Genomic DNA, 23697 nt, shown 5'->3' on the forward strand with positions numbered 1-23697 from the left:
TTGTGTGATTCTGGTGTGCATCATTTTAGGTACCATCTGCATTCCTCCATTAGTGCATGTTTGTATTGCATTATTGTCATGTTGCATGTGTACTAGGTCTGATATAGCGTCGCGATGGTATAGCCGTGATGCTGTACGATTAGTCGCATTACTGTTATGCTGTCCGACTGCTATATTATTGTTTGTTGCATGTTAGTTAGCATCATTTAGGTAGTTGCATTAGCCGAATCATGAGGATCCTGCCGTCTGTTGTGCGTTGCATGTAACTCCGTAACGTTATGGCTTACGAAGGTTCGGAGCGGGTCAGCCCGACCGGACGCTACATGACGATGTAATATGAAGGAATGTATCCTTTAGACTTTGTGTCTAGAGGTGGGAGACATTGCCTTGGGATATCATGGATTCGTAGAAGGCCTTACTTAGGATAGCCGCATGCATATTCATTATTTCTGCTGCATACTTAATTCGAGTCTTCATGTATTGCTTTCGTTATGCTTGTTGCATTGGGTCATTGCTTGTTGTTGGGTTCGTATTGCTTGTTGCTTGGGGGTAGGTAGTCGGGGTAGGATTTCCTTAGATATCGGCCTCACTAAGTAATGCTAGATTACTTATGATTCTACTCCATTTTTCCTGGAATCCTTAGCCGAAAGATCTCTGTAGTAAGCATGGTGACCTAGGTGAATCAATGTAGGTTTTACAGCTTTTGTAAATTCCTACTATGTATACTATGTATGGTTTTCAAAAAGGATCTGAAAGCTATATAAACGTTTTGGTAATGATTTGCGTGTATACTATATATATGTAAGACTCGAATTTTCCAAAAGCTAAATGGTTATTTCCAACTGATATTAAGTCTTGTCCGGACTTAACACAACTCTCGCTCGCGGTACAGGTTGCAAAGCCTTAGGCCATGTTCGGGAGGTTGGGCACTCGCGGTTGGACGACTAGGGTGATTGGATTTGTTCCGAAAGCCTTGGTTGGCCGACTACGAAGGTCCTACGTAGCGCTTCCGATTTGTTATTATTTTTTGGACGGGTAGGGGGTGTTACACGACGTCAAAAGTGGTTACTACCAAGTGAGGATGAAGGAAGGAGACGAATGGAAAACTGCTTTCAAAACCAAGCAAGGTTTGTACGAATTGTTGGTTATGCCATTCGGTTTGTCTAATGCACCTTCGACCTTCATGCGATTGATGAACCATGTTTTGAGATGCTTTATCAACAAGTTTGTTGCGGTTTATTTCGATGACATCCTCGTTTACAGTTCTTGTCTGTCCGATCATGTCGAACATCTAGGGCATATTTTAAACACCCTCCGCAAAGAGCAACTGTACGCTAACTTGAAAAATTGTGTCTTTGCGGCTAATGAACTTGTCTTCTTAGGTTTTGTTGTCAGTGAACAGGGACTAAAGGTGGACGGCGAGAAGATCCGAGCCATCGAAGAATGGCCCACGCCCACCAGCATCTCCCAAGTTCGATCGTTCCACGGGCTAGCCAGTTTCTACCGACGGTTCATGAGAGATTTTAGCACGGTCGTCGCCCCCTTACTGCGGTGATCAAGAAGAACCAGGATTTCAAGTGGGCAACCAAACAAGAACGAGCTTTTCTGGAACTCAAGAAGTGTCTTAATCAAGCTCCCCTCCTTCTCCTACCCGACTTCAACAAGACCTTCGAGGTGGAGTGCTACGCATCCGGCGTTGGCATTGGAGCCGTTCTCACGCAAGGAGGTAAACCGGTGGCCTATTTCAGCGAGAAGCATAGCGGTGCCACCCTCAACCTTCCGACTTATGACAAGGAGCTGTACGCGCTGGTCCAAAAACGTCGTAGCTGATGCCCTTTCCCGAAGACACACCTTGATCACCACCATGAACGCCAAAGTATTGGGATTCGCGAGCATGAAGGACGTATACGCCGATGATGCTGAGTTTGGGGAATGTTTCAAGAACTTTGGCAAAGGCAACTATGTGGAGTTCTATGTGTATGAGGGCTACTTATTCAGAGGTCGGTGTCTTTGCATCCCAACCGGCTCTATTCGCGACCTATTGATCCGAGAAGCGCATAGTGGAGGTCTGACCGGACATTTTGGCGTGGCTAAAACTATAGCCATGCTACAAGAGCACTTCTTCTGGCCAAAGATGCGGAGAATGGTCGAGCACTTCTTCCAGCCTCCAAATCCACCACTCATCCTCACGGACTCTAGACCCCGTTACTGGTCCCGACAGGTCCTTGGGTTGACTTGCCCATGGACTTCATCTTCGGATTGCCACCGTTATATCGGAAAGACACCATCATGGTAGTGGTAGATCGATTCTCAAAGATGGCTCATTTCATCCCGTGCCAACAGAGCCATGACGCGGTGCACATTGTCGATCAGTTCTTTAGCCACATAGTGCGCCTCCACGGCCTGCCACAGACTATCATATCCGATCGAGAGGATAAACGAACTATATGCTCGTTATGCCAATAAAAGACGCAAGCCAATGCTCTTCCAACCTGGCAATTGAGTGTGGCTACACCTTCGGCTGGAGCGGTTTACCCAGAAAAGGAAGGACAAGCTCAGCCCGCGCGGCGACGGACCCTTTCGGATCGTCGAGAAGATCAACAACAACGCCTATCGACTTGAGCTTCCCGATGAGTATAACACATCAACATCGTTTAATGCAGGTGACGACGAAGATGTTTTGGGGACAAAACCTACGCAATAGGGAGATAATGATGTGAGCACCTGACCGAAGATGCGGCCAGGAACACTCGCACCAAACCCAGACACCGATGGAACATTTGTATTACCCACGGGACAACTCAGAGCCAGCATGCCGAGGATCACTCCCGGTGCAACCACGCGGAGCAAGATCTTATCTAGAACTTCCAAGCAAAGGATCAACCACTTCGTCCAAGCCTTCATCCAAGAAGGCCAAGAGATCGACTCGGCAAAGGCAACCATCGGCGAGACCTTCCGTACGGCCTTCTTCCTTACCCAAGGATAAGGGCGCCAAAGACGGTAGGATCATGACTCGTACTCTTTTTCCTTACTTCGGGTTTTTCCCATGAGGTTTACCGGAGAAGGTTTTAACGAGGCGACAGGTCCTACCGCACAACGCCGCATTTAACCCAAGGACGCATGAAACGCCGTGTTTAACATCGGTGACATGGCAATCCGCACTCGGCCTAAGGACGCGGCCTTTCTTTCTGTCTTTTTCCTTTAAACTTTGCGTTTTGAATTTATCTAGAGTCTTCCCTTGTGAACGATGGAATAGTGAGACGTGTGTGGTCTTGTTTAAACCACATAGAGGGCGACGTGTTCACCGTCTGTGGAGACGCGTCAAGGGCAAACGTCTGTCCCCTCTAAACCCTTACACTATTTAAGCTCCCCACGCCACTAGCTTATTCTCCTTAGACTTGAATGAAATCATAATTTTCGAAAGAGTGAATCTTTGATTCTTGTCTCAACCCTCTTTCTCTTAACAAAGTCCGTGACTTGGCTTGAAGAAACCCTAGAAGGATCGATCTGGGATCGCTCTTCTTCTAGTTGGCGTACGACGCTCACCACCGCTCGTGTACACCGCCGGTTCAATCCATACCACCGTCACCGCACGACGTCCGATTCAGATCGTTAGTTGTGTTCCACTTCAAATCCATGTTTATCTAGTGAACCAAGGTCAAGATTCTTTCTTGGTTCGCTAGTCGCCGTCCGTACTCCCCGGTCCGTCTGTCCGCTACCGCGTCCAGTCGTCCGTACAATCGATTTCACACCCCTTTCCGTTCTATTTCGTATTCTACTCCTCCATTCCCCCTCAAATCTCATCTCCATAACCCATCCTCACTCTAATCTCACCCCACCTCACTTTGTCTGAGCAAAGCACCCGCCTTTCCGTCCGTCCAACGATCTAGAACTCCGTCCGAGCCTTTAGGCCGTCCGGCGTTCACGTCAGCTAGAATCTTAATTAGTTAGTATGACTTAATAGTTGGAATCTGCTTTTTCTTTTTCTCCCATTGATAAAAAAGTATCATTACATTCCTTGGCCACAATAACCATAAACAAAAAAAATTGTGCATAATGTTTGATTTTTTCATGTCTATTGCTAATTTTCATTGTCGACTTTCTTAAAAGTCAACAAGGCTACAATGAACAATATGCTCCGTGTTGAGCCTTGTGTCACTTATATGGGTATAAATAATACATCTCATCTCTAAACCATTAAATCATAGGTTATGAATATGAAAATGTCATCTATATACACCTCCATTGTTCTGCCCAGTTGCTATGCAAACATTTTGTTCATCAACCGCTAATATGGTGCGCCAGCATTCTTCAAGTCAAAGGACATGACCTTATAGCAATTAGTTTCTCGGTCAGTGATGACGAGGTCTTCTCTCGGTCGTCTGTGTGCATGAGGATCTGATTGTACCCGAAAAAGGCATCCATGACTGTCAGAAGTTTATTGCAGGCGGTTGCTTCGACGAGTTGGTCGATTCTGGGCAACGGGAAGCTGTCCTTTGGGCAAGCTTTATTCACGTCGGTGAAATCGATGCAGCACCTCCATTTTCCATTCTTCTTTATGACGACCATAGGGTTGGCCAGCCAGTCTAAGTACTTTACTTCAATAATGGATCCAGGTCCGAGCAGTTTTTCGACTTTGTCATCTAATGCACGCGATAGTTCCGGGCCTAGTATTCGCCTTTTCTGCTTAATGGGGTTATGCGTATGATCGGCATTAAGCTCGTGCGTTGTGACTATTCGGTTGATCCCTTTCATATCGTTCACTAACCATGTGAAGGTTACGACGTAGGTTTTTAGAAAAAGATTAGCTCGTTGTGCAATCCCGGAGTTATCTTTGTTCCAATATTCACAAACCACTTTACATCGGACTCATTGATATTTACTTCTTCTATTGCGGCAACACGTTGTTGAATAGCGGTCAGCTTCCATCGGTTGGTGAAGGACTATTGACGCCGACCTTGCTCTGTGGTTGCTATAATTTCTTCGTCGAATGGATCTTATGCTTGATGAGGAAGCATTGCAGTGCGACTTGCTGGTTACCTCAAAGTGTGTACACACCTTTCGGAGTTGGGAACTTCACACATTGCTGGTACGTCGACGGGATTGCGTTCATCTTATGGACCCAAGGAGCTACAAGAATGACGTTATAGATCGTCGGTTTATCGATGATAGCAAACCAATAGTATCATGTTGTACCGCCGACAAAAATTGGTAGGTCGATCATACCATTGGACATGATGAAATCTCCATCGAATTCTGTTAACGAGTGACAGTCTGGCTTGATGTCGCACTCGCTGACCTCCATTTGTGCTATGACGTTCGTGAAGATAACATTTACCAAGCTTCCAGTATCGACCAGGATTCTCGTGAACTGGCTCTCGCTAATAAGGAGCTCAATGACTAACGGTCACTATGTGGATGATCCAATTCTTCTAGGTCGTTGTTGTCAAAGAATATCGACGTGATCGGAGTTGCGACCCTTGACGGCGAAGATCTTTTCATCTCGGCTTTCTTAGTGTAGTCCTTTATCGACCTGATTGAATCGCTACATCCCATTAATCCTCCCCATTATCATGTTGATCCGTCTTGTTGGCGTTGGAGGGTGTTTTTCGGGCTGTCGTTCTGAGCAAGGCCATTTCTCATGAGTACCCCCGTTAATCAATTCCTGCTCGTCGTTACTTTGGTGGTCGAGCTGCTGCTGGTCCTTAATAAACTTTCGGGCGATGTTTTAGCTCGTTGGGTGTCATTCCACCCTCCAGACCTTTCCGACTTGCTCATGTCCGACTCGACGGCTATTGCGCCCTTTTTATACTTCGCCATCAGGAGGGCTTGGAGGTAGCGGCCTTCTTTGGTCGCGTGAGTGTTGCTTTTATGGTAGTCGCAATACTGGGCCACACTGCCCTATGTGCCTTCTTTTCAGACATACTTGTTCCATGGTTGGTTCTGCTGTACATTTCCACCGATAGCAAAGGTTCGGCGATTACGGTCTTCGGAGCAGTTATAGTGCTGTCGTGGTTCGACGTGATCGACCTTTGGAACGGGAACAATTGGCTCTTTCGCCGTGATGTTCTATGCTGCTGCGTGTTTCCTGGCATGGACGGCCTTTTCCTCTTCAACCTCGATGTGCTTCGTCTTTCGGCATAATGCATCCGCTATTGTTTTGACGTGTGATAAAAATAGTCTTCCTTAAATCAAGACTCGTACCACATCGCGTTTTTGAGTGTGATGATCGCTGTTGCATTTGGTATAGAGACATTAACAACGATGTCCTTAAAACACCCGATAAACGATCGGAGTGACTCCTTGGGCTCTTGAGTATGGGAGTAAAGGTCGGCATGCGAGTTTTTAATTTTCCATTAACACAGAGAATTGCTTCAGGAACTCTATAATCAGGTCCTGAATGCTATCGATCGTGCCAGATGGAAGTCGGGAGAACCAACTCAACATCGTCCTTATTAAATGCTTAACAAATACCTGACAAGAGCCGGCATCATACTCTTTCGGGCTGAGTTGTAGGGGTCCTAATGCTACTCCAAAGGATAGAAGAAAATCATGTGGGTCGATGGTTCCGTCGTAATAACCAAGTCTGGGCTTGATCCCCGTCGTACCGGTGTGGTTGCGATCCTCCTAGAGAATGGCGTTCGCCATGTTGCTTCGAGTACGAGATCCAGCTCATCGCTTTATGGAACATTTTTGCCATTTCCTTGATTTCCTTCAACTCTTTATCCTTTGCTTTGTTGCTTAGTTCGTCAACACTGGTGGTCGATCGATTTCCTGGGTTGGCAGTCTGCGCCTGCGACCTTGAGATTGGAACAAAATTCGTTGGGGCTTGTCGAGCTGTATGGAGGTGGTTTATTTCTTCCTGATAACAACTGGCATGAGCTACGGCTAAAGCATCAAATCGATTATTGGTCTGTTGCTCTTGCTGGTCGAGGCGTCCCATTATCCCATGGAACAACTTGCTGATGATGGTGATTGGTTGATTTCCAATCAACACAAGCTTTGCCGGAGTCTGTGCTGCTTCTGTGATCGCAGGGCTTGTAAGATTCGTTGCAATGACGAATCCCTCTAAGATTTCTGCAGCCACAACCTTCCTTAGAGCGTCTGTGGTGGGAAGGATGGTCGCACTCGTTTTCTCCATCGACGGAGTAATTGTCCCCCCCTCCCCGAAAACCCTGTTTCCTTGTTACTATTAAGTGCAGTCATCTCGTCAGTTTTTTCATAGGTCCGTCTTTCAAAATTTAAAGAAAACTTCGACTTGGCTCCCCCTACCTAGCGCAAATTTTTGATGTCCAGATCGGTCAAAATTAGAGTTTTACTTCAGTGGAAAAGATGTTGAAACTCTCTTTATAGTTCGTACCAAAACACTTGAAAGTCGAGCTACAAAGTTTGATATGACGAGTTAAATAAAGGAACAATGACGAGTTAAAAGAAAATGGACGAATCAGGTAGCTCGTTCAACTTTAGCTATCGATGAGTCTGCCGTCAATCACTTGTCATTTTCTCTAACCGTTTTCTTCCTTCTTTTTCAGGTCCTTTTTCTCAGACGTTGTACGTCCATATTTATAGGATACTGTGTTGGTTCGTTCATCGGATAGACCGTAATGCCCTCACTCATATCCTAACAGTTTTGGGCTTTTGTCTACTGCTCGTGGGCTGGGCCTTGTTTGGAGGAATGAAAATCCACCCTAACAAACTCTCATCGATTTATCGGCAAATCATGGACCTTCACCGCCTCCTAGTCTTTGTTTGATGGGGGGGGGGGGGACTCGGGGAAACAATAATACACGCATCCAACTTGACGTGCGACGGTTTAATAAACAAGAAATGGAACCATCTTGCCTTACATTATTCGATCATTACTTTTTTTTCAACGCATATATTTTATTACCTTTTTTGTCAAGGAGATGGAACCATCTTGCCGTATATATACTATATATTCGATCATTAGGATTTTATAAACTGATAATTTCCTTGTATTTCTAAATTCGCAAAGCGTTTTAGGAAGTGTCCTTCTAGAAATAAGCTGCATAAGAAATCTGTTTCGTTATATTTCCGAAAGTAGAAAGAAACACTAAATTAGTTTTTACTGTATAACAGGCATTGCCTAAATTTTTATATGTATGTGTGTGTAGGCAGTGTAGCTCAGAAATGTATTATTGAACCAAAACATAAAGACAATGTGGTTTTTCAGCTTGGGGTAAGAATATCAACACTTGTTGGAGAACTGGAGAAGCATCAGAACTCAAAATTTAGGAAGCAAAAACTGTATTACGTGATAGTGCTGTTGAAAGACACATTTTTACAGATATAGGAGACGCAATAAGTAGAACAGAGGTGAACATACGATGTGAAAAAAATGACTTATTACAAATATGAGAAACCCAACACATAGTATAGTTAAAAAAAGTAAGACATCATTAAAAAACAAATTTAAAACCGTTGGGTAGAACATGGATCCCGAGTTGATGAAGCATGTTACTAGATTTTCCATGGAACCCAACGATCTGGTGATTATCCTTGTGAAGCACGAAGGTTGGTGTTGAACCGAATCCAAAGTATGGAGAGTCTCTTTTGTCGGTCTTGAACCTAAGCATGGTTATACCTCCTAATTTATCATCATAAGTACCCTCCACTGATGTAATTTTTTTCAAACGGATCCAGCTTGAACTGCAAAAAAAGAAAAACATAGTAGAACCTCTATAAATTAATACTCGGTAAATTAATAACCTCTATAAATCAATAAATTTATCTGGTCCCAAGTTGGGACTAGTGTAATTTTGGACATTATTCGATAAAATAATAAATTAATAACTTTTTTAAAAATCCCATGTAAAAATATGGTCCCATCAATATCATAAATTAATAATCAAATAAACTAATATATATATATATATATAAGAATATTTAGTGAAATATGAATATATTGTTGTTTGTTTGTTCTTGAATTTGCATTCTTGTTGGAGAGCATCTCTAATCTTTCTGACTGCATCAAAAACTTCTGGTGTTGTCTTCTCATATCGCATCCAAAAATTGTAGAGAATTCTTGACGCGATAATTGCTTCCTTATGTGTAACTGGTTCTAAAGGTATCGTCATATCTTCTTCAACTTCATCATCACCTTGAAAAATAGTAACAGTAATTTCTTCTAAAATCTGAATTTCTGATAAAAAATTATCTTCATAATTTAATATTTTATTAATTTATCGATAAATTAATAATTATTAAATTATCGATAAATTAAAACTTCTATAAATTAATAAAATTTCATGGTCCCGACCTTATTAATTTATAGAGGTTCTACTGTACATGAAGAATGATAATAAAGTTAAACTATATATCTAGAACGTTAAAATAGGGAAATTGAATGAGTGACCTCTTGAACATCAGATAGCATGGTCTTGTTGCCATGATCATCTCCGATGACCACACTAGCGCTTTTGAAATACATAAACTTGACAAAGTCAATAACGTTTTTGCTTAGTCCAATGTAAATCTTGTTAACACTGTTGAAAGTACCACCGTCGTCCCAAGAAGCTCCTCTATCACCACCTTGTGCTTCTAGTTTCGCTGCATCAGGAGTAGGAGGGAACGGGCAGTAATATGCCCCTAGAGCATTAAGAGTATCACATACACCATTATATCCATAGAACCCAACAAGAGCGCTACCATTCTTCTCCAGCACAAATTTTCTACCACTAGATACACTTCCATATGTTGGAGAGGTTCTCCCTTTTGATGTTTTGAATGTCAATGACGTAATCCATGTAACGTTGGCACTCTTCGGAGCTGCTAAGGTCCCCTCCACAGACGTGATAAATTCATTTGGATAGTCAAGCACAAATTGCAATCACAAAAAACTATGTATAACGTCTCAAAGTACCCATATAAATATGAAAGGTCGATGACTATTCTTAATTAGTTTCAAAGAATCATGACCTCCTTTTCATTTTTAACATCACGTCGGTAGGGAGTCTTTTCCACTTTTCCGCCATTATCGTACTCAAATCTGACAGTATATACAGTTTCGCTTAAATTATCAACATACACCTTTCTTACGCCATCATAATTACAACCATCATCCCAAGGCAGTCCTGTAGGATCACCATGGCATTCCAATTTATTAGTAGTGGCCGTACTGAAATATGCTCCAAGAGAGTTTAGGGTTTTGTCGGCATATCCATGAAACCCAACGATCCTATTTCCATTGGATGCAAGTGAAAACTTCCTGCCCTTTTTATACCCCATCATAACAGATCTATTGAGGTTAGTTTTGAGTTGAAGCCCTTGAATGACTTGAAACGCATCATTGTAGCAACATTCAACATATACTAGATATTCCTTTTTTAACTGGTTAATCTCAAACTGCAAAATTTGAAAAAAAAATGTTACCACAACACTTAATAATCTATACTAATAAAAGGTATAAGCTATAAGCTCCTAAAGCTGTCCACATAGGATTTTAAACATCAAATCGGAATTCGACATGTCACTAATTAATATTTTTAAAATTTCTAAAGTATTGTACATTAAGATATTTTTTAAAAGACCAATTAGGATTTGGCATGACATTCATTAACATTTTTAAAATTTACAGAATTTTTTAGAAAAAGGAAAATTTTAATTTATGCAAATAAAAAAACAATGTACAATATCCACATCGGCTAGAATTTTTTTAGACAATGGTTCAGAACCATTATAAATAAGATTAATATGCTTCCAACAACGAATGAGCAGAAAAGCTTGATTTATCAGGCGTCCAAGTTTAAAAATTTTATACGGTTTGATCCGGTTTTTTATCTGATCAAATTAAAACTTTAAAAAGTTTCAAAAAAATATTATAATATTTAAAATTTTAAAAGTTTAAATATTATAAATATTGAAACTTTTAAAAGTTCTTAGCTTTTAAAAAGTTTTTAAATATTATAATTTTTAAAATTTAACAGTTTAAAATATTATAAATATTGAAATTTCTAAAAGTCTTAGCTTTTAAAAGGTTTCAAAATATTATAATTTTAAAATTTTAAAAATATCTTAACGTTTAAAAGGTTTTTAAAAAATTATAATTTATAAATTTAAAAGTTTAAAATATTATAAATATTGAAACTTGAAAATTCTAAAAGGTTCAAATATTAAAAATATTTAAACTTCATAGAATGTTTTAAAACATTACAATTACTTAACCTCCATAGAAAATTTAAGACATTATATCTATACTAATAAAAAGTTGAAGCTATAAACTCATAAAGGTGTCTATATAGGATTTTAAAAAAATCAATAAGAATTAGATATTTCACTAATAACATTTTTGAAAATATAGTAGTAATCTATATATTAAGATTTTTTAGAAAAAAAAAAGTAAAATCTATAGAAATAAAAGAAATATTTACAACATCTCACATCGGCTAGAAAATTTTAGAAAATGGCTGAAAGGTTTTGACGTTTATTGGTCGTCGGAGCAAGCTATTTTGAGATAGCAAAAAGACGTGAACATTTTCTCTCCACACAGGATAAGGCAGAGCCGAGGTTCTCTCTATGGTGGAGAAGGTTGGGCACAAGGTTATCTACCCAACAGAGGAAGGTGGAGGAGGTTGGACGCAAGGTTATCTCTCCAAGGGAGGAAGACGGAGCCAAGGTTCTCTCAATGATGGAGGAAGTTGGACGCAAGGTTCTCTCCATAAGGGATGAGGGCGGAGCCGAGGTTTTTTCCATGGCGGTCATACATTATTGTGATAATACATCATTGATTAGTATATTATGTTATCTATAAACACATTAAGCACACTATTTTACTTTCACTTTGGCATAGTTACTATCACGAATACATTGGAAAATTTAACATTAGTTACTATCAAAAGATTTTTTGTGAATTTAGAAAATTGTTTTTACTTTCATTAATTTTCAGAACAAGCCATTTTGAGATAGCAAAAAGACGTGAACATATTTTCTTCACATAGGAGGAGTGCAGAGCCGAGGTTCTCCCTATGGTAGAGAAGGTTGGACACAAAGTTATCTCCGCAAGGGAGGAAGGTGGAGGAGATTGGACGCAAGGTTATCTCTCCAAGGGAGAAAGGCAGAGCCAAAGTTCTCTCCATGGTGGAGGAGGTTGAACGCAAGGTTCTCTCCATAAGGGATGAAGGCGGAGCCGATTTTTTCTCCATAGTGGTCATACATTATTGTGATGATACATCATTGATTAGTATATTATGTAATATATTTTTTATTCAAAATATTTTTTGAGCCAACAATTTTAGTAATTTAAAAACTATGCAGAAGTGAAAGTAATATACTTTGGCTTAATGTGTTTATATAGACAGTCTCTAGACGGTGATAAAGAATATTTTTGTAAAATACAAGAGTACATTTAGGTATAAAAAAATATACTTTTAATAGTAACATACATAAAAGATTTGTAAATGGATGTAAATCAGTGTATTATAACAAAAAAAAAATTTATATATAACATACAACAAATTTTAATAAATTTCATTTCATTTATAAAATTTTAAACCCGCACATCGGGCGGTTCCTCATCTAGTTATTTATAAAAGTTATACAAAACATCGATCATAAAAGTAAATGTATTATATTTGTCAACAAGAGTTAGACAAAAAAAATTGTTTAGTTCTTATCAAACAACATGTTAAAATTTATAGCCATATATGTATACGAAGTTAAAACTTACAATTTTTTTTTTTTTGTCAACCAAACATTAAATGAGAAGCTAACTCCAAAGTTGGTAGCCCAAACCAGAGGAAAAGAGTTTACAAAAGAAATTACAGTAAGTAAAGATCTCGAAGAGCAAGCAAGACAATCTACCTATACATTGTTCGTGCGCGGAATCCTCGATAGCTTGAAGGAAGGAAAGAATGAACAGAGCAAGCTGAACTCATCCAATAAATTGGAGAATGCGGGCCACTCCTCATGAGATATCACCATCGCCACTAATTCTGCACAATCCGTCTCGAAAGTCTAACAGTCTGTCCTTGCTTCCAATATGGAAACCATCGCCCAAATCAACGTTTGTAGCTCCGAGTGTAGGGGTGAAGGACCACTTAGCTGACTTCGTGCTCCTAATAACAACGTTATATCCTCACTATTACAAAGCCACCAGACTAATCATTACAGGGGATCTGAAGCTTTCCATAAACCATCAACCTGACACTGGGGGACAGGATTCCGAACCTCCAAAGATGTGGGATCTAGAGCAACCAAATTGAAGGATTTGACCTCTTCCCATATCAGCTTATCTGACGTCGCCTGATTAATAACATCAACTGGCTGCGCCTCAATACCCTGAAAAACTTTCTTATTCCTATCTTTCCAAATTGACCAGACAAGCCACGGTAACCTAAAACTTATACCCGAGGCGACCGACTGGGACGGCACCCTCCAATAAAGGAAATATAAGTGCGTGAAAACAGAATTATAGGGAAATCCAGTGAGAAAAATTCCCAAATCCGACGTGACCGGGGGCACTCAAAAAGTGCATGATTAATGGTCTCCACCGCCAGACCACATCTTTTGCAAAGAGGATCACACCGGACACCCCTATAAGTGATATGTGTATATTTTACAGTCTTTCATCATGCATTTCTCATTCATTCTGTTCTCTTAACTCATTGTTTTGCATTGTTTTTCATCACTTTTGCATAATATGCATATTTAGGTAGTCTTAGCATTGGTCTTGCATGCATCTTGCATATTGGAGTTGTTTCAGGTATTTTAGGATATGTCCAAACCATCAAAAGCAAACATGAAGCAGGAGAGCAGTCCAGCGACTCGATTTACACTACCTAGAGCGACCCAACTTTCTACGTCCTTGATCGAGTCGAGTGAAGATTTTGCTTTGGGATTGAGCTCTTGACGTCTTCATCAAAGTTGTAGAGAATTGAGTCACCTTTCCAATTCCATTGATATCAAGCCAATCGGAGTCGTAATTCAAACGTTATCACCATTTTGGTGGATGCACATACATTCTGAATTACGACTCGACCGGCACACGAAGGAGAGCTCCACTCAATCGGATATGTTAGTAGCGAGTCGACCAAGACGTCCCAGGAGGGATCCTTAGCACCCTCAAGATGCGACTCGATCAGCAGCTTCCAGATGACACTTCTCAAGCTGCCACTCGATCGACCATTTCAAGCTGCCACTCGATCAACGATTTTAAGCCGCCATTCGATCAAACTTCCTAGAATCCGAATCGATTGACACTCTCACAATGCGACTCGATCGATGCTTTTAAACTGACGTCCCGGGTCTGTTCTGAAGACGCGTCCGAAAAGGGTTCCCGAACCGACGCTCTATCTTGTCGTTTTGTGTTTTAGGGATTTCCATGTTTTACTATAAATACATTTTGTTAAGTCTTGGCTGAAGATATCTTTTATCTCGTTTTTGGTTCTTTTCCGTAAGGTTTACCGAGCCACCTAAAATGCTTGAGACTTTGTAATCCAGATAGCTTTGGTTTTATTGAGTTTTTGCATTTGATTTCTTCTACAAAAATTGTTCATTTCATTTTTGTCTATCTGAGGATGCTTGATTTAATGTTTTCTGGGTCTGCATCCTTGATGATGATTTCCGGATCTGAGTAGTGAACTAGAGTATTTGAGGATGGGATAGATTAGGTGGAGAATCTTAGTCTAATAGGATGCTTAGCTTAGATTGTTTGATTTCCCTTCTAGATTAGTGTTCTTACCACTAATTTCTTACTGATCATTTGGCATTAGATCTTAAGCATCTCAGCATCCAAAAGGTGTTCCATGCGATACTTGAACAAACTAATACCAGAGATTTACATACCTAGCCTAAGAGATTGGATTTGTAGGGTGTTTATTGACGTGAATGAACTTGTTTGTCATGCCTGCTTAATCATGTTTCTCTAGCGAGAGTTAGGTTTGGAAGTGATTAAGTCTGAGTAGCTTTTGTCAAGAGATTGGATTAGCTAAGCTGTGATGTTTGTTGTCTAGGGATAGCTTGATTGTGTTCTGTTAGACATTCTAGGTAGATTAAGAGACTCCACCGAAATCAATAACCCCATCCTTAAGGCGTCTACTTATCTGATTGTTTCTACATCTTTAAGCTTCTTCTTTGTTTTACTTGCGATAGCTTGCTCATTTTTCTTTGCACGTTTAGCTTGTTTTTGTTCTCTCTCGTTATTGCATTTTAGCTCTTGTTTTACAAACTCGTTTTTTTCTTGCATATCGTTCACTCTAGGTTGTTAGAAAAAAACTCATTTTGAATCTGGCTTAACTTGTGACTACTTGAATGCATCTTGATTGTTAGTAAAGTTTCCCAATTGGATTGACACCTTCTGTATTACAACTGCATTAGGTTAATTGAGACCTACTAGAACACACAAAAAATCTTAGTATCAATAAGCCAGACGTTCCAACACCGGGAGGGACCCGGAGGCAATTTGCCAGAAAAAATATTGTATCTTCGAGGGAACCTCAAGATTCCAAGCCTGTGCCCTAAGAGCCGTGCACGTCGGTCCATATTCGACCTCTTTAATTAATTCACGTGCAAGCCGATTACCGGATTTGACCGAATACCTCCCTGATCTAGAATAATGACAAATCAATTGATCCAGTTTAAAGGATTTACTAATCTTCATCGATAGAATGATTTGAAAACTTACAAATTTATATCTACGTAACTAGACATTTGAAAAATGCACTGAAAATAAAAATAATACTCCCTTTGTATCATAAATGATGATTTTCTAGGATTCTTTTTTGTATCACAAAAATTGATTTTCGGTAAACTTTTAGTATCATTTAATGTTAGAAAATTGTAAATTTCAAGATTCATTAATTGAGAATTAAAATTTTTGATGAATTACTATTGTTTAATAGTTATGAGAAATATGTTATTATAGATAAATAATGCGTTTATAGTTAAACATTGAATATTTTCTTAGTTTAGGTGAATTCATAGAAAATCATTCTTTATGATACAAAGAGAGTAATAATTAATGAACAGTTTTGTAGGATCTCCTAGAACCATATAAGACCACCTAAAATATATATCTCTATTTTTCTACTTTAATATAGAGTACCTCTAAAATAGAGCATGATTTTTTCCAATGTGATACTCTATTTTGACTCTATAATAGAGTTAGTGTAAAAAAATATAGTTACTCTAAATATAGAGCAATCTCATAATTTCTTCTATTTAGAGTATGATATAGAGTAGGTTGGTGTAATTGTTGCTCTGTAATTGTTGCTCTATAATATTCAAATATTCACAAACTTTGAGAAAACTTGTATAACCTCCGGACAAAAGCCCCACAAAAACCCAGGTTTTTGTTTTTTTAATGCATTTTGATTTTAAAAAAAAATAAAAAATTAAATAGAAACATAACAATGGCATTCACCATAAAATAGAAAAAAATTATGGTGAATGCCATTGTTATGTTTCTATTTAATTTTTTATTTTTTTTAAAATCAAAATGCATTAAAAAAACAAAAACCCGGGTTTTTGTGGGGCTTTTGTCCGGAGGTTATACAAGTTTTCTCAAAGTTTGTGAATATTTGAATATTCTGATAGTTATTACTAGTTGTATCTAAATTGTGAAGGTCTTTTAAGGCTCACCGCCAGAAGTTTGTAGAAGAGAATACATAAATTTTCTCTGTGTAAATTCAATCTTTCCTTGACGTGAATTCATTTAAGTTGACAAGAAGTGTTAAATTGGGAATGGAGATATTAGACAAAGCTTTGCAAACTAATATATGAAGCTCGACGATGATGAGCCCTCAATTCTTCCAAACCAGCCAAAATATTGTTCGAGTGAAAAGTAAAAGTAAAAGTAAATTGAGCGTTTGAATGTTACTAACTCTTACCAAAAGATGTCTTAAATGATACTTAAATATGCTAACAATAAGAAGAGTTGTCCTAGTTCCAATTTCACCAGCTAAATCCATATACGTCTAACAGTCAATCCATATACGTCTAACAGTTATACTTATTAGTTTAAAAGGTCTAACTTGTGTTAAAATAAATAACGGATGCACGAGTTTAATTATACGAACCAAGGTCTAACTTGTGTTAAAATAAATAACGGATGCACGAGTTTAATTATACGAACCAATGTATTATTTTAGTTTTTGTTAAAGGGTTTCGAACCAATGTATTATGTATTCTACGTCGCATGAACTTTTTTTTTCAATCATCCACAAAAATAAAGAATATGTGCTTTGAGATAACATCTTAGTATATATCCATTATCCAAGTTGATTCGTTAGCCTTTGATTCTCTCTAAGTGGAGACTTTGCTATGAATTTGGAAAAATATATAGAACACATAAAAAATCTTGCATTGAGGTAAAAGCTTCGTCTCCCATAAGCATAAAAACATCTTTTGCGTCATTAAACATGCACAAAACTAGTTTAATTTAAACCAAGAGCCTAATTTCAATAACAGTTTATTTAGAATTTATCATGAATATTTATAGTGATTTATAGATACAACAAAGTCGAGCTTTCATATTACCAAATACCAACTAGAATAAATACCAAGGAAAAGGACAAAAAAAAAAGCAAATATGTCTGATCAAATACCAAAAACGAAGCTAAACCGACTTTCGATGGCACAGAAACTCTTATCACTGATAACAAAACTCCACTAACTAAGCATGTTCATATATGCTTAAAAACATTTGAATATTCTTTAAAAATCAGAGTTGTATTCTCTCACTACTTCGGTTAATTAATCCGAAATTGCCAAAGTAAAATATTAATAGCCAATAATTAAAGGAGCAAATTTAGGGAACAAACATGCGCACAAAGTTTTCAAACATCACCATGATGATTATAAATGCACATGTACACCATAAAAACACTCTTTTTATTACTTTACTAATTTACCATCAACACTTTTCATTATCCCTTTTCTACCCATACCTTCTTTTTTTTTTTTCTAATTTTATATTTATTCCTCTTGAAAATAGTAAATTTCTTTTGTTTTTTTTTAAATAAAGTTTTCTTGAAAAAGACACAAAAATTCTAAAACGTACACACATAATAAAGCACGTGGCATTTTGTGTTGTTATGATGTGTGAATAATTTGATTTACTTTTGAGATTTGCCAAAAAAAAAAAAAAAAAAAAAAGCTTCGAGTCAATGTAGAAAAAGACGAAAAAAATGCTATCAATGAGATCAAAGGAACACTCAAAAAATCTCTTTCTTCCGCACATGTCTGACTCTCTTATAGGCGTAAATCGCTCTGTCAAATATCTCCCTGACCAAAAGAGACAGAGTTGCCTCCACGTTTGTCCAGACAAGACTCACTCTCTCTCTCTCTTCTCTGTCTCTCTTTTCCCACTTTAACCTCTTTAGCTTAAGTTGCAAAGTTTGGAACTTTCTACACTTTGGTCTGCTCTGAATTGCGCGTGTAGCTTCATTTCAGCTCAAAGTTCGAGTTTTTACTTCTGGGTTTTGGAATTGAGAAATTAGGTTTGGTTTTCCTTTTGAGTAGGTTTGACTTGAGGTTGCAGAATTAGGGAATTGAATCTGATTTGTGGAATTAGGGTTTGTTTGTTTGTTTGTTCATAAAGCTTCAATTTTTTTGGAAATGGATCGATAACGAGAAAGGTGTTAAGAAGAAAAGTTTATTGCTTTAGATTCGTTATTCGAAATGAGTTTGATTCCTCCTTTACCGATTTTATCACCACCGCCGTCAAATTCTTCAACAACCGCACCTCCTCCGTTACCATCTCAACCCACCACTCCTTCTGCTCCACCTCCAGTTACAATCACACCACCTCCTTCTCCGCCGCAATCACCTCCACCGGTAGTATCATCATCGCCACCACCACCGGTTGTTTCATCACCTCCGCCTTCTTCTTCTCCACCACCGTCACCTACTATCGTTACTTCGCCTCCTCCAACCGTTGCTTCTTCCCCTCCACCTCCTGTAGTGGTTGCTTCACCTCCTCCATCAACTCCAACGACAACACCACCAGCTCCTCCGCAAACTGTCTCACCTCCTCCACCTCCTGATGATTCTCCCTCACCTCCGGCACCAACAACAACAACAACTCCTCCGCCTAAACCTTCTCCTTCACCACCGGGAGAAACACCTTCACCGCCTAAACCTTCTCCGTCAACTCCATCTACAACCACATCTCCTCCTCCTCCTCCAGCTACCTCTACTTCTCCTCCGGCTTCAAATCCAACTGATCCTTCTACTTTAGCTCCTCCTCCAACTCCATTACCTGTTGTTCCCAGAGAGAAACCAATTGCTAAACCAACTGGACCAGCATCAAACAATGGTAACGACACTTTGCACACTGATTCTTCGCCTAGCGGTGGAGTTGGTACTGGTGGTATTGCAGCTATTGGAGTGATTGTGGGATTGGTTTTCCTTAGTCTTTTTGTGTTGGGTGTGTGGTTTACTCGTAAACGAAAGCGAAAGGACCCTGGCACCTTTGTTGGATATACTATGCCTCCTTCCGCTTATTCATCTCCTCAAGGCTCAGGTAAATATAACACATAAGTACACACCTCAGGTTCTGTAACGCCATTGTGTATCTAAGCTCTTTTTGCATTTAGAATACGGTTAGAAGCTTGAGTCCGTTCCTTCCTTCACAGCTCGAGAAGTGTTGAGAGAAGTGTGTATTCAGTGTTGTGAGTAGTACGGTTTCCGAAGCTTAATGAGCATGGGACACTCACTGAGTTTTGGAATGCTATTTTTCCTTATTGTCTAGATTAATGTAGATTTGATTGTACACTTATTCAGAAGTTCTGACACTGTGTTTCTGTTGTCTTGTCTGCACAATGTGTACTGAGTGTTTCGCTCAGTTTTGGCGGCTGATTTTGATTAATGTCTTGATTGATCTGCATCTGATCACACGTTTCTATTGTAGTTAGCTTCTGATGTGTGTCTCTGTGTCTTGCTGGTACAGTGTTGTGGTTACAATTTTCACTCTAAGATAGAAAGCCATATATGTAAGTATGTAACTACATAAGGAAGAGAACGGCCCTGATCAGTTGTGTAGGTTTATAGATTGTCTCTGTGCTAATCATCAAATGCATGAACCAAGACATCCATCATTTCTCTTTCTTATCTGATTAACGCATTATCAAGTTGTTTATTAACTTGAAACTCGTGTTGACAGATGTAGTGCTATTCAACTCGCATTCTTCAGCTCCACCTAAAATGAGAAGCCATTCTGGTAACGATTACATGTATGCGTCGTCTGATTCAGGGATGGTTAGCAACCAAAGATCATGGTTTTCATATGATGAATTATCTCAAGTCACAAGTGGGTTCTCTGAGAAGAATCTTCTCGGTGAAGGAGGGTTTGGCTGTGTATACAAAGGCGTTCTTGCAGATGGTAGGGAAGTGGCAGTTAAACAGTTGAAGATTGGTGGAAGTCAAGGAGAGAGAGAGTTCAAAGCAGAAGTTGAAATCATTTCTCGGGTTCATCACCGCCATTTGGTTACACTAGTTGGTTATTGCATCTCCGAGCAACATAGGTTGCTTGTATATGATTATGTACCTAACAACACTCTCCATTATCATCTCCATGGTACATGCCTCATCTTCTTAAACCATAAACTTATCTTTTTTATAGCTACATAAACTTCAATGCTTGTGTCTTCACAGCTCCAGGAAGACCAGTTATGACTTGGGAAACTAGGGTAAGGGTCGCTGCTGGCGCAGCTCGTGGAATCGCATACTTACATGAAGACTGTAAGTTTTTTCTGCTGCTTTTTGATTTTGGTTATGATATTAATTTTGTTTCCTTCTTATGTTCTGCTTCTCGCTTTGGCAGGTCATCCCCGCATTATTCACCGTGACATTAAATCATCCAACATACTTTTAGATAACAGCTTTGAAGCCTTGGTAACATCATATTAGCTTGGTTCTAGTCATTAAACAGTCTTCTGTTTCACCTTACTGAACTCTTTAGAAAGTTTTTTCACAGGTTGCGGATTTTGGTCTTGCTAAAATAGCACAAGAACTGGATTTAAACACACACGTCTCTACACGTGTAATGGGAACCTTTGGGTGTGTGTGTTATGCACTACTTATTAGAATGTTCTTTGTGTGCAAATCAACTACTCACAGAAGAACTAACCTTTTTTTAACTGTTGAATTTTCTTAGGTACATGGCTCCTGAATATGCAACAAGTGGAAAGCTGTCTGAAAAAGCGGATGTGTACTCGTATGGGGTAATACTGTTGGAGCTTATAACTGGCCGCAAACCTGTAGATACGTCTCAGCCACTTGGTGATGAGAGCCTTGTTGAGTGGGTAAGCTCTAAGTTGAATATAAATTGCAGAGTGGTGACCTGATATTTCTTGAATTTCCATGATTTGGTAAGTGTCCTTTAACCCCCTCTGGTTGGAAAAATCTTTCCAGGCAAGGCCCTTGCTTAGTCAAGCAATCGAAAAGGAAGAATTTGACGAACTAGTCGATCTGAGGCTAGGGAACAACTTCATCCCAGGAGAGATGTTCAGAATGGTAGAAGCTGCGGCTGCATGTGTCCGCCACTCAGCTGCAAAAAGACCAAAGATGAGCCAAGTGGTGAGAGCTTTAGACACACTTGAAGAAGCAACGGACATAACGAACGGAATGAGACCAGGACAGAGCCAAGTGTATGACTCGAGACAACAATCTGCTCAGATAAGGATGTTTCAGAGAATGGCTTTTGGTAGTCAAGATTATAGTTCTGACTTCTTTGATCGGTCACAGTCACATAGTAGCTGGGGAAGTCGTGACCAGTCCAGATTTGTCCCTTAGTAGTTTTAATGGTTTTATGCCACTTTTTCTTTCCCCTTAAAACATGTCCCTTCTTGTATATTCTTTTGCATGATTTAATGTATCTTTAAAAATATACACATACACATAAATTTAATACTCTATTGATTTAAACCCTCCGTTCAAAACAAGTTGACATGTGGTTGAAGCTCGGGGAGAAAATGCCAACTCCTTTAACATGTCAAGTGTTAGAAACAAACTTGGTGGAAACGAGATTGTTACCACCTTTAAGTGACAAGCGTTTTCTAAGATATAAACCACAATGTCTCTCTCTTGTGGTGTTCCTAAGTATCCCGACCAGTTGAAAATTTGTAGACTGGACAAAAAGCATTTAGGAACAAGACTCGGTTGATTCCAGCAAATCATAAATTCATGCTCCTGATCATCCTCATGTTCCTAACACCAAACAGAAGAATTAGATTAAAACCGTATCAGACAACCAAAAGAGTAGTAGTTTATCGAAGAAGCTTACTTCATCAAGGAAGATGTTTAATACTCGTAAGTTAGGAGAATCCTTAAGCAACTGGCCACGGAGATTCAACGAATCCTCTTTGCACACACATAGGTTCAGATGCTCGAGCTGGTTGAAAACAAAACCATCACCGTACACATCCTGCCCACAAAACCAAAATTCTTAACAGATATAAATTAACGAGATTAACAACTTGTAGTTGATAAATCGAAACTATCTTACCTGTGAACATATTCTAAGACGCTTGACAAATGTGATTGATCTAATAAGACACATTAGATCAGGGAATTCAAAAACACTGACAAATGCTTCCCTCAGCTTAGGCATATTCTTAATAAAACAATGGTGTTGAAAATAATTCCAATCCTCAAGTTTCAGATAGTTCAAAGAAGGAGTATCTATCACATACCCATCTACACGCAAGTCCTTAGCTATAAAGATCCTTAAACTCTGTAAAGACGGGACGATAATAGTGAACTCTTTGATATCGTTACCCTCATAGAAAAACACTGACAGGTCTTCGAGAACATGACACATAGATAGAAGCTCTTGAAGAGATTTCTCATCTACTAGTTTCACATCTTCAAGTTGCAAAGTTCTGAGAGAGGGGAGACAAACCGTAGAGGGAACATCCATAAGAACCATGTCTTTGAGTTTCAAGATCACAAGCGATTTGCAGCTAAACAAGCTACTCGGGAATATGTTTCCATTAGCCAAGTTATAAGAAATTTCCAGCTCACGTACATGGCGAGAAACTACAATCTCAACCCACTTTCTGATATAATTAGGTTTAATATCCTTACCAAATAAGTTGAGACACAAGCTTTCAATGACCGGGGCTCTATGTAATGGCAGCTTCTTGTCAATAAAATTACGAAGGCCTCGGTTACTGTAATTAATTAACCCCCTCTTTGTTTTGTATTTGAGTTTAGGCAACCACATCCAAAGAAACTCCCAACGCATAAAATGCTAGTGGACACAGCTTTTTTAGTCGGAAGAAACAATAATATCTTAACCAGCAAGTCATCATGCAATGCACTAATTTTGTCCATATAGAGATACTGGTACTGAAAAAGAGAACAACACCACAAATTCAATAAGGTTCCTTTTTAACCCCTAGCAAACGAACTGCCAAGAGAAAACACAGAACACAGCACATTGGAATGGACAAAAACCCTAGAAAATAAAAAACCATGAATGTTCTAGTGGGCCTGAGCGTGGGCCAGACTTCATGTGAACTTTTTTTATTTCTTTAAAAGAGTTGGCGGTTTTTTTACTAAAGATTGTTGTAAACCTACTTTGATCATGATCTATGATTTGATGCATAATCTGAACCGGCAGTAACCTTTAACAATCTTCTTTTGAGAGACCTTCCTATGTCAAAATTCGCCCTTTACCAATCATCATGTACAATAATACTACTCTCAACTGCACTTTGATATGGAATTGATAACAGC

General features: G+C 39.0%; 2 protein-coding genes and 1 pseudogene across 2 annotated transcripts in view; 1 reads left to right on the forward strand and 2 right to left on the reverse strand.

Annotated features, from left to right (window-relative positions):
- Positions 1-13914, reverse strand: part of LOC104720581 (jacalin-related lectin 44-like) — a 33284-nt gene extending 19370 nt beyond the window's left edge. The window contains exons 1-4 of the mRNA XM_087468719.1: positions 13901-13914; positions 13159-13390; positions 9942-10365; positions 9377-9846 (exon numbers count right to left, since the gene is read on the reverse strand). Of these exons, the coding sequence (XP_087324845.1) occupies positions 9377-9846; positions 9942-10365; positions 13159-13390; positions 13901-13914 (1140 nt within the window). The remainder of the gene's footprint in view (positions 1-9376; positions 9847-9941; positions 10366-13158; positions 13391-13900) is intronic.
- A 3989-nt stretch (positions 13915-17903) lies between these two features.
- On the forward strand, positions 17904-21882 carry LOC104719522 (proline-rich receptor-like protein kinase PERK8). Its single transcript, XM_087469678.1, has 7 exons — positions 17904-19480; positions 20120-20533; positions 20611-20697; positions 20780-20850; positions 20933-21015; positions 21113-21260; positions 21370-21882. Exons 1-7 carry the CDS (start codon positions 18637-18639, stop codon positions 21748-21750), a joined length of 2028 nt encoding a protein of 675 aa, XP_087325804.1. The 5' UTR covers positions 17904-18636; the 3' UTR covers positions 21751-21882.
- Positions 21862-23292, reverse strand: LOC104720583 (FBD-associated F-box protein At5g38590 pseudogene; annotated as a pseudogene).
- Positions 23293-23697: the final 405 nt, after the last annotated feature.

This window comes from Camelina sativa, chromosome 10, assembly GCF_030686135.1.
Source record: "Camelina sativa cultivar CO46 ecotype springtype chromosome 10, ASM3068613v1".
NCBI classification, from domain to species: domain Eukaryota; kingdom Viridiplantae; phylum Streptophyta; class Magnoliopsida; order Brassicales; family Brassicaceae; genus Camelina; species Camelina sativa.

Excerpts from the sequence above, each read along its gene's own strand:
- LOC104719522 (XM_087469678.1), top strand. The coding sequence starts at position 18,637 with ATGAGTTTGATTCCTCCTTTACCGATTTTATCACCACCGCCGTCAAAT. Across the intron at positions 19,481-20,119 it reads TTCATCTCCTCAAGGCTCAG|ATGTAGTGCTATTCAACTCG; the intron begins GTAAATATAACA and ends TCGTGTTGACAG. Across the intron at positions 21,016-21,112 it reads CGTGTAATGGGAACCTTTGG|GTACATGGCTCCTGAATATG; the intron begins GTGTGTGTGTTA and ends GAATTTTCTTAG.